The 11,744-nt window shown below is 40.9% G+C and overlaps 1 protein-coding gene across 1 annotated transcript in view; it reads left to right on the top strand.

The window, feature by feature from the left end:
• Nucleotides 1-11,744, top strand: part of EPB41L5 (erythrocyte membrane protein band 4.1 like 5) — a 57,781-nt gene that overhangs the window by 832 nt on the left and 45,205 nt on the right. Inside the window, exons 2-3 of the mRNA XM_083430520.1 lie at nt 4,450-4,634; nt 9,187-9,291. Coding sequence (XP_083286646.1) covers nt 4,450-4,634; nt 9,187-9,291 — 290 coding nt within the window. The remainder of the gene's footprint in view (nt 1-4,449; nt 4,635-9,186; nt 9,292-11,744) is intronic.

The raw sequence follows: 11,744 nt of genomic DNA, 5'->3' as shown, positions 1-11,744 counted from the left end.
CCCGCCTTGCTGACGCTGCCATGCCTTTTCCCAGCCCCTCCGTCCTCACCTTTCCCCTCCCTCCCGTCCATCCGCCTCCCCCGACCAGTTGTAAGTTTCTGCGACCTAATTATCACAGCCATAGGAAGCGACGACAAAGGGGAGGGGGGGGACGGCGGGCGTCAAATCCCGACAAAGGTGGGATTAAGGATGGGTTGAAATGGGAGGCGGGGGCAGAAATCTGTCAGGAAGAGTTAAAAAGTGACCTTTTTCATGGACTGGCTTCCTGTTTACCTTTCCCTGTGTCTTAATTCCCCTATAATCAAGCGCTGTGTTTTCATCGGCTGCGTGTTTAAGTATCTCATCTGAGTTTTAATGGTGCCCTCAAGCTTCCTACCTTTGTTCCCTTCATGTTGTTTGGGAGTGATACTTTAGTTTACTTTTTTCCCCCTGACAACGCTACAATCCTTAATATAAGGGAAGTATTAATCCCTGTGCATCCCCCCCCCCCCCAATCCACCCAATTTCCTTTAGTGCATAGCAACCATACTCATTTGCTTCATATTCCCCATCTTTTAACTGTGGAGGGGAATAATGGAAGATGTTTCATCACCTTAGTGTCTAAACAAAGAGTTGTAATTAATTCAGTCCCAGCACTGTGAGACCTGAAAGCATTTATTTCTTTGAATGGATGTGGATGTGGTTAGTTATGATGGAAAGGTACTCTGTACCTTCTTGGGCATTATTTTCCTCACATGGTCCCATATCTATTTCCTTTCTGGTGTCAGGATGCCATGACCACATTCTGAATATGTGGTCCTCCCCACTATAGTCAGCAAGTCATAAACAAAATTTGGCTTGCTGGTGAAATAAACCACAATCCCTGGTTTGGGCATAGCAACAAGCCAAACTTCGTGGCTGCTTGTTCGTGCAAGGAAAAGAGTGTATAAGCAGCTGTGATCATGCAGTGAGTTCTTGTTCACAGTAAGCCATTAACCGTGTAGTGTGCAACACTTGCCACCTCCTACCCCACCCTGCTTCTCATGTATATTCATTTCCTTTGTCATAGCCAAAGGAGTTTCCACTTACTTAAAACTAGGATCCTCAAAATATGAAATGAGCCCCTATGTGGAGCTGAACAGGTTTTTTTGTGGGGTGTGGAGTTACATCATGACTCAGTTCTTACTGATTACTTGAATGTGCAAGGAGGTAAAGCATAGAACACTTCTTCCCAGTTTCCAGTCATAATATAGACAGCTCTGAGGCAACCCCTTTGTTTTATTGACAAATGATGCAGAGACAATACTGCCAACCCCCCTTTAAAATGCTCAGTTTTTGCAAATAATTTTTAAAAATCCCTCTTCTTAAAACCTGGTCCAGAGTGATATTTTCCCCTTTTCTAGAGACCAGCCCTGTGTCTGAAACAAAAATACACTCTGAACCCTTCTTGTCTGGTTATAGTTAATGTTTGGAGAGACTAATCATAGTCTCGAGCTATATATTGAGCCTCTTCCCTAAACTGTATTGTTTGTTATTCTTACCTCTACCTCTTGACCTGTCCTGCTATTATCTGTTGGGTATTGGGGAAGTGATGCTTTTTCCAGTACTACTTTAGCATCCTATACACATCATAGATATGCTGTCCATGGTTATGCCACAATAGTAAAAATATTGTGTGTTATTCAACCAAGTTTTGCTCAGAGTAGACCTGTTGAAATGAATGGACCTAATTTAGTAACGTTCATTAATTTCAGTTGGTCTAACTCTGTGAAACTTAGTTGAATGCTGCTCATTGCTGTTATGTGGGTTTCCTCTTTTACTTTAGACATCATGAAACATCTTGTCAGGAGAGGAAATTTAAGCTTGAACAGTTCAAATAGTTGCAGTGCAAGCTGTTCTCTGTTTTGAATATTTGTTGAGGGCTTGTTCAGAAACAATAACATACTGTATGCTTGCCAGTTCTGATATTTGCAGGCTTCACAAAACAAAACTGATTTGTTGGTTGCCTAACCTTGAAATAAATTGGCAGCGTTGTTCAGTTTCTTTAAAAAACAAACCACAGAAGAGGTCTTAGTTTTTATTGTAAATCACCTTGGAACTTTCTCAGTGGAAAGTGATGTACAATTCTAAATATTGGGTAGTGTTGAGGTTATTGTGCTTGAGGTTTGAGGGGTACATTTTTTAAAAATAATAAAAAAATAGGGAGATACAGTGGTACCTCGGGTTACATACGCTTCAGGTTACATACGCTTCAGGTTACAGACTCCGCTAACCCAGAAATAGTGCTTCAGGTTAAGAACTTTGCTTCAGGATGAGAGCAGAAATCATGCTCCGGCGGCGTTGGCAGCAGCAGGAGGCTCCATTAGCTAAAGTGGTGGTTCAGGTTAAGTACGAACCTCCAGAACAAATTAAGTACTTAACCCGAGGTACCACTGTATGAGGTGGCTTTGCAGTATGATGTTGCACTGATTGGCAGACCGCAGACCTAATTCCAGATTTTGTTCAGTTCTCATTATTGGCCTTTAAGAGCTCCTCTGAAGTTCTATATCAGTCAGACACATGTGTTTTTATTTAATAAACACATCAGTTGCACAACTGGTTACTACAATGACTATGTCATTTCAGCTTTAGCTTGTTCACATGTTGAACAAAATTCCTTGCATGTATTTTACTGGTTTTCTGAGCTGCTCTTTCATAAGCTTTACATATCACATAAGAGATCATTCTGTAAGATATGTGCATCTACCTTGAGGTGAAAAGTTGCTCTCGGCAGGTGTGAGTTCCACATCATCTTCAGTCTATGTGTTTATGGAAAGGGGTACAGGGTGGCTCAGCAAACAGGTGTGGCAATGAAAGTGGGTCAGGCATTCTAGTATCTGGTAGTGAGTACTTGTCAGCCCCAGGTTGTATGATGTAGGAGGTTGCACAATAAAGGGCTTTGAACAATGAAACGCCTTAGAATAAATATATGTTCTTGTTCTCCAAACCTTCCACTAGCTATCCTATACGGGAGGGGACAATAGTTCAGTGATACAGCAGGTGGCAAGCATACATAAATGCCAGCTTCAGTTCAGCTTCAGAAGCTTGAATGAAAGAACTTAACTAGAAAAGATCTCTGTCTGAGACCTCTCAAAGGTTTGTAAGTCAAAGTAGACAATATAGAAGCAGGTGAACCAGTTTCAGTATGAGACCACTCTGTATATGTATAAGAATTCAGAGATGCTATTTTCTAAGCTAGACTGAGTTATTTAAAAGCCAAGGAACAAACCCAGAATTAAAGGAGATAAAAGCTTCTTCTTTTTGGGCAGAATTAACATTCTGAATAGAAGTAGATATTATTGGATTATATTGATATTACTAGGGGCTTATGCCATAGTCAATAAATCTGGAGTAGTTTAAAATTTTAATCTTCCAGTTGTGCTAATTTAACCTTTTAAGAATTCCAGCCTCTCACGGTGATAGCATGTGGCAGGCAAGCCCAGACAGACAGAAGGTGGAAGGCGTATGTGCCAGTTTATCCTTTTTGGCTCATAGTGGAGACTGAAACTTCTGTCAAGGGTCCAGATTGTTTGGATTCAGCTATGAGTCATGCAAGGTGCAAACTTTTGAGTGCCCTTAATGTGTACTTGTATGTGGGTGGGCTAGCTTCCCTTGTCCTTCCTCGAAACCTTCCTGTAATCTTTATGCAGACAAAATCTGCTTTGTGCCAAGCAGAACCTAACATGTGTGAGCATGCTCTTTGTTCTTGAAACAGAAAAGTGAATGTGGAGGCTGATTTTGAAGCCTCTAGGCCCGTTGTGTCCAGTAAGCTGTGAATTCCAAAGTATTCAAGAACAAATGTTGAACTATTTAAACAACTATGTGCCACGCTACTGAGAGGTATATTTGTCTTCTCACTGTGTAGGGTGTAGCTCTATCTTACTTGTCAAAAAGTTGTATTCTAAAACATGTATTTAAAGCAGAGCCTCCTTAAGTAGCCCTTAAAATGATTTCCTAGTGCCATAAAAGTATGAGAGACACTGTGATCTACCTACATTCTTTTTCTCCCTCTCTGCCTTATGGGATTCTGTTGTAAATCCGAACTTCCTTCTTCTTTGTCCCTAGTCCTATTACTAATGTTTTGCAGTCATTAATTGCATGGGTGCTGCAGCCTCAGAAGGATCTGGGCATGCTTTTGAATCAAGCACCTGCAAGTTGACAGCTGAGTTCTTGAGATGTCTTATTTCCAGGTAGTGTCTGAAAGCAGCACTTCTAATTGCTGTAGGGCTGCTAAGTTCTCTTGGCAGGGGAACTGACCCTTTCAGGAGCATTACAAATATCTGCTTTTCTGCTTCTTTTCTATAGTGCATAATTACTTAGAAATTTAGTGAGATGTGAATATTTACCTGCCTTGATTTTGAAATAGTTCGTTTGAAAGCCGTTAGACTTTTTCCTTTTGAAACATTCACAACTTTTTATTGGCCTGTTTAGTAACGATGCTGAGTTTCTTTCGACGAACGCTTGGGCGCAGGTCTATGCGCAAACATGCTGAGAAGGAACGGCTAAGAGAGGCCCAGCGAGCTGCAACTCACATCCCTGCTGCTGGAGATGAGAAATCCATAATTACATGCCGTGTCTCTTTGCTGGATGGAACTGATGTCAGTGTGGACTTGCCGGTATGATAATTACATTACTTTTTCAACATGGTTGACTCATGTTTGAGAGAATGATTGTGTTCTTCTTTATCTCAGAGTTGAATTAGATCATTGTGCTCATGTCATGGTTTTCAGCCATAGTAGCCACAGTGAGCTGTGTATTACTGTCCTCAAGGTTGGATTTCTGTAATGTGCTGAACGTGGGGATGCCCTTGAGCAGCAGTTAGTGCAAAACATGACAGCTAGACTGCTGTATGGTGCAGCCTGCTGGAAAGAAATTAATAGTAGTTTGGGACTGCCAGTTTGCTAAATTCAAAGTGCTTATACAGTGGTACCTCGGGTTACATACACTTCAGGTTACAGACGCTTCAGGTTGCAGACTCTGCTAACCCAGAAATAGTACCTCGGGGTAAGAACTTTGCTTCAGGATGAGAACAGAAATCATGCTCCGGCGGCGTGGCGGCAGCGGGAGGCCCCATTAGCTAAAATGGTGCTTCAGGTTAAGAATAGTTTCAGGTTAAGAACGGACCTTCAGAACGAATTAAGTACTTAACCTGAGGTACCACTGTAATTGTAACAGGATATACATTTTGTGTAGTTAATGTGCAACACACTAGCAGATTGAAATTTACACATTTCAATTTGTGCTCAATTTCTCTCTTAATCCAAAGCCTGGACTTTATGAACTTTGATTTCCAGCCTAACTGAAATTAACAAGGAAAATATGGCATAGCTCCATTCAAGGGACACAGTTAATTTCATAATTTCACTGTTTACAAAGGGCACCAATATAAAAGCACTTTGACAAACATAAGAGATTGAAGCACAGGGACCAGCCTTCAAATTTCTGGTTTTTATTATTTTAATGTTTTCCATGTTCTACTCTGGAAACATTTGAGTTGAAGGGTTAATACACACACAAAGATACATCCATGTTTAATATCCAGATAGATAGATATCCTTGTCTATTTTTATTGGTTCCTTGGTCTGATTTTAGAAACTGCAGTGATGTGAACCATGAAGTCATACCAACACTGTACTGGTATATGGAAAAGGGGAGGATAAGTCGATAGTTACATAACCCTATATTTGTCATTCTTGGCAGCAAGATTTGGAACTGGAACATCTGGCAGGAAGCTGAGCTGACCTAGCAATATTGCACTGGAGAAGCATAGTATTTGCTCTAGGAAATATTTGCTTAAGCCAACACATAAGAGAGTGGGCTGCCCACTTAACCGAGGCAGCTTTCTGATCGCTGTTCACTAGTGAATATTACTGATCAAGCTACATACACCAGCTTAATATACCGTATTTTTCGCTCTATAAGACGCACCAGACCATAAGGTGCACCTAGTTTTTGGAAGAGGAAAACAAGAAAAAAAAATATTCTGAATCCCAGAAGCCAGGACAGCAAGCGGGATCGCTGCACAGCAATCCTGCTTGCTGTCCTGGCTTATGGGATAGCCGCGGGCAGCCTCTCGCAGGCAGGGGATGAAGGCTCCCCTTGCCCGGGAGAGGCTGCACGCGGCTAAGGCTCCCCCAGGAGCCGCGCTCCCTTTAAAGAGTGGGCGGAGTGTGAAACGTATGTAACCTGAAGCATATGTAACCCGAGGTACCACTGAATATAAGTGCAATTCTTTCTTTCTCTCTCTCTGAAGAAAAGTGTATAGATTGTGCATTACCGTTTGCCTGTGTTGTAAGCCACAGTAGTACCTCAGGTTACAGACGCTTCAGGTTACAGACGCTTCAGGTTACAGACTCCGCTAACCCAGAAATAGTACCTCAGGTTAAGAACTTTGCTTCAGGATGAGAACAGAAATCGTGCTCTGGCGGCGTGAAGGCAGCGGGAAGCCCCGTTAGCTAAAGTGGTGCTTCAGGTTAAGAACAGTTTCAGGTTAAGAACGGACCTCCAGAACGAATTAAGTTCTTAACCCAAAGTACCACTGTATAGAGCAGGCACGTCCAACTCCCAAGAGAATGCAGTCTACTCCCAGTACAAAAAAAGCTGGCAGTGATCTACCCATTGTCATTGCTAATAGTTGTTAAGCTTTTTTTTTTGGGGGGGGGGGGGACAAGCCAAAGTTGTTGAGCTTTTTGGAGGGCAGCGCTATAGACAACATTGCTTCTACTTTCAGCGTCGTTTTACATTTGCACCAGCTAAGCAGACAGCTAGCACCAGGGGCAGAAGGCGGACTCAGTACTAGCCCGCGATCTACCACTAACGTCAGGCTATTGATCGCGATCGACCTGTTGGACATGCCTGCTATAGATCAACCAAAGAGGGCTGCTTTGTTTTAGTTGTGACTACCTGCTTTTTTCAGAAACCTCAGGAGTTGTTAGCAATGATGTGGTGCAGAAATTTTTCCACTGCTTTGCTGTTCCATTGAAAATGTTCTGTTTATTATTATTTCACTGGTAACAATTATGCGTGTTGTTTTGCCTCACATTGTTGAATGTATAGTTACCATTTTGACAGACAAAGTCTTGTGGGGTGGGGTTATATTGCAAAACCCATAGGATTGCTGTATTTAAAAAGTTGAGGCACAATACACACAAAAGATCACTTGCATAAAATCTTACTGTGGTGAATGCAGAGATTGTGAATTATTCTTTTCTTTTTTCAGTAAATGCAGCCCTGTTCTCCATGTCAATTACTTTAAACTTTCTGGCCACAAACAGATTTCACTTTGCAGTATTTTTGTGGGTTTCTTTTTTTTTCTTCTTTCTTTTTTGCTATTTAACCTCTCTGGGTGGCTGGGCATGGGAAAGAGCAGGCCGGAGATCAAGGCGACCCTGGGTGGAAAATTCTAGTAGCTGCATTGTGGATGGATGCTTAGGGACATTCTTTCTTTCCTGAAATTTGTTAACATCAGTACCATTTTTTCTGCACCCAGCTAGACGTTTTGAAGCATCTAAGAGCAATTTCACAATGCAATAAAACAAATTTTAAAATGCATCTATAAAAACAATTTCAAATCCAATACAGATACTGACTAAGATAAAACTCTTCTCTCAGAGGGCTTGTTGAAAGTGGAAGATCTTAGCAAACACCAAACAGGCAGTAGAAGTAGTGCCTGATATGGCCTGATAAGATGGTACCTGCAGGAGGCCCTGCCCTGCAGAGCACAATGGATGATTGGATATATAAGGGAAGGAGATGATATTTTTGTCCTAGTCCTCAGCTGTATAGGGCTTTGTGCATCAGTACCAGCACCTTGTAACTAGCCGAGTAGTTAATTAGCCAGAGCTGCAGCACCCATGTACTTTTGGAATAGGGTTCTTAGCCTTCCTGAAACAAGCTATTTGACTATCGTGGGCTTTCATGAGTGCAATGTAAAGTTTGCTGTCAAACTTAGCGTCTCAAGAATTGAGACACTAAGAACATTGTCAGAGCACTGAGAAACATAAATATTTTTGGTGACATTTTTAGATTTCCTCTTCAAATCTGTTTCAAATGAAGTGATTCTAAATGAAGTTATTGAGTGTTTGTGAGGTTATGTTGAACAATTTGTGTGGCACTGCAAATCATTTTGTTCGGTTTTTTTGCCTACGCATATTCACATTATTTGTGACTGTAGAGGCCAGAAATGAAATCTGCAATTCTGTGAAGTTCATAGGTTGAAGAAAGGGCCTCTGGACCTCCAGAATTACAGGCTGCATATTGTTCCAACGAGTTCTTAAATGTTTAATGTGTTTATTTTTTCAGTAACTTTGGATTCAGTAATGAATATTAAAAGAAGTTGGGGCAGTGGGAGATTATAGATGAGGTAAAACAGTTGGGAAATAACAGTTATCATGCAGTTCATAAGGGTGCTGAGTTTCAGGACTAGATCAGTAACTTCTGGTTCGTTAAGGTCAGCGATCTAGAGATAGTGATTGCTGAGATTGAGTTTAGGGAAGAAGAAAGATGCTCACGTAGTCCTGAACCTGGCTGTCACAGTGCTGGGAAGGAGATGCTTTCCCCTCTATTATACTTTTGGGGAGAGTGGGGGTGGGGAAATTGAGTTTACAGGATCCATATATTCATGGTACGCATCTCTCAACCCTAATTCCATCTCTGGATAGTTTTAAGCTGTTAATTTTTCTGCTGAACTGGGCAGGGAGTTATTAATCAGAATTGGAAGAAGCACTCCCCCCTTCTCCACTGATATGATTTAATTTTAATTGTGATTTTGATGTAGTTATATTAATTTTTGTGGTTTTAATATATCTGTAAACTGAGGTCTACACATGAAGGATGGCATAGAAATTAATCAGATAAATCTTGTGCTTCCTGGAGGGCAAGAAGCACGCTCAGTCTTCTTCAGGCTATTTTTGTGTATATGTGTGAGAGAGTATAAAGTGAATATGCAGAAACCATTGCCTTCGGTTTTGTTACCAAAATGATAGTCAAAGGCTATCAGGTTTGCTATTAGAAGTAATATAAGCAGTTGACAGAATTGGTGTCTAGAGAGTAGCAATGCATTATTGTTTTTACTAGAATTTCTGAGTGCATGCAGAATTGCCCTCAAAAATAAGGTTAATCATCAACTAATCAGCCTCTTACTAACACAAGTTCCTCTTGTAATTTCAGAAAAAAGCCAAAGGACAGCAGCTGTTTGAACAGATCATGTACCATCTGGACCTCATTGAAAATGACTATTTTGGATTACGATTCATGGATTCTGCACAAGTAGCAGTGAGTGGCATGGGTTTTTTTTTTCTTCTTACAGTAGTAAAGTTAATTAAATCATACCAGGCCAAACACAAGATTTGTGCAAGTGTTAAGTTGTTCTTGGTACAACAAAACTTATAGATGAGTTTAAGAAATTGTCCTGAACTTCAGTATAAAATCAGTTTCCCCTTTTCATGTCCTCTGTCCTGGTTTTGATAGATAAAATTATGGATCAGAGAGTTGTTGGTTCTAATTCAAATCTCAAAAATGAGAATATGTTTAATTCCACCCCCCCCCTTTAATTTGCATTGAAGTAAATCAAACAAATCAAGACAATAAAATAATAGAAGTTCATGACTTCTGTTTCTTTCATAGTATGAAAAGTATTTTTTTAGTGCCTTGGAGTCTTTGTTGCATGTAATTCATGTTACACACATGTTTATTGGATCATAGTTTAAAGGTCCTGGTTTAAAGGCCATAGTTTAAAGGCCGCTTTGGACAGAACCATTAGAAAGGAGGGTCAGAGGGGGGTAAAAACCCATTGGGCTTTCTGCGGAGGTGTGTGTATGACCTCTCAGTGCCCCAGACCTGACCCATAAAATCTTAATGCAGCATCATAGAAACTTTAAGGCAGGGGTGGGGAAACTCTGCCCCTGCAGGCCATGCTTTTAAAACCACACTTATCTGCTGGTCAACTGACATCACTCTGATGGGGGAGAAATAAGTTGATTGGCGAGGGGGTTAATTTTGGTGTTGCCTTCAAAGCTCAGTGTCACCTACCACCACTATGATTTGGCCTTCCAGGGGTGGGGAGATAAGGATCTGGTCCACGAGGCAGAAAAGGATCCCCACCCCTGCTTTAAGGTCATCTGAGAAAAACTATCATTCCAAATGGCAGATCTGACTTCAGTGCAGTTGCAGTTCTGTGTGTTCTGAGAATGCAGGGCTCTAGTAATCCCATCTTCCAGGATTGTTAGAATTCTTTTTTGGTGTTCTGGTCAGGCACAAAACCTTTCTGGTTTTTGTGTGTGTTGCTGGACTGTTTCTAGCCAGTCTTAAATTCGTGATTCAGTCAAAAGGCATATGCACCAAGCACACACAATTTAGTCATGATCTTGGTTAATAAAGTGTGTCTGTATATATTACATAGAATTTCACAACTGAGATTATTTTGGTAGTTCTTCATTGCATTTCCACCACCTCACATGCCAGTGCAATGAAAAACTCTTCTGACCTTAATCATATTTTCTTGTGACTTGTTCTTATAGCCTAGGGTTCCATGAGCCTCACTTGATACTGTATGATTTACTTGCTTTAGGCAATTTATATTTGTTTGCATTCAGCTGGTCATTGTGCACTTGGAAGAGTGCATTGCTCAGTCTAATGCAATTGCTTCAGCTTTCTGTTTATTGTGATGCAGTGCTAATGTTTGTCAGGTATATAAAAATGGTGTTAAAGACCATGTCCTTTTTATTTTAATGAGCTCTGCCTTTTATACAAATAGTTGAATCTTGAATGATGTTGATGTAGTACAGGCTAATTCTGTGAGTATAATTTGGGGGTTGCCTTTACAATTCAAGAGACTTTTTTGTTCCAGTGTCTCTGTTGCTTCTCCCTCCCATTGTATTTTTGGTTAACATTGAGTTAGAAGGGACCCTAAACAACACCAATGCAAATAATTCACCTTAGTGCTGTATATTCAACCTTAAACCTACTGCCCAGGAAATCATCAAAAAAATCATAAAAATCATCCCAGGAGGAAAAAGGCTTTTGCATGTATTCATTTTGTAATTACAGCAGGAGGTTCATGGCTTGCAGGGATGCCTAGCAGCCCAATAGTAGTTAGATCTGTGAGTAGCTTGGCTCAGGCCAAAAAAGTTGCAGGACACTTTCTCAGATTGTAAATTTTTCAGTAGGCAGTATCCTCTGGCTTAATCTTTTGACCCATTACTCTTACCATAACCTTGCCTTGTTTCGTGAAGTGTGTATTTCTGCAGGATTAGAGTTCGTGCCTGACCCTGCTGAATTTGACAGCTGCGGTAGGAAAAGTAATATATTCCAAGCATTGTGTTGCAGTTTACTTGGAGTAAAGTATAGTTACCAAGTGCAACTGCAACATGAGATCAGGTCTCAGTGTCTCCCAGGCTTTGTTCTGTAAAAGTAATTCCCTCCCGCTCTTCTGTGTGCCAGTCAAGCTGAACTCTTGGAGATGGCGCTGGTGTTAGGAACTGAGTTGAACTAAGTGGTGTCGGTGCCTGTCTCTGGTCTGTTAACTGCCTTTCTGTGGAATGTGGAGGAGGTGAAAGAAAACAGATTGGAGATGAAGCAAACTTATACTTTGCCCTACAGTCTGGGAACATCTTTTTTTTTCTTTTTTCTTTTTTCTCTTTTCTTTCTTTTCTTTTCTTCCTTCCCTGTCCCTGTTGTTTGTGTATACGGCACCATAGCACTTGTAATACTCTACTTTGGTGGATTTG

Source organism: Podarcis tiliguerta (genome assembly GCF_965153285.1).
Source record: "Podarcis tiliguerta genome assembly, chromosome: 1".
NCBI classification, from domain to species: domain Eukaryota; kingdom Metazoa; phylum Chordata; class Lepidosauria; order Squamata; family Lacertidae; genus Podarcis; species Podarcis tiliguerta.
Note: the sequence above shows the minus strand (reverse complement) of the source record. Positions and strands in the feature narration are given on the sequence as shown.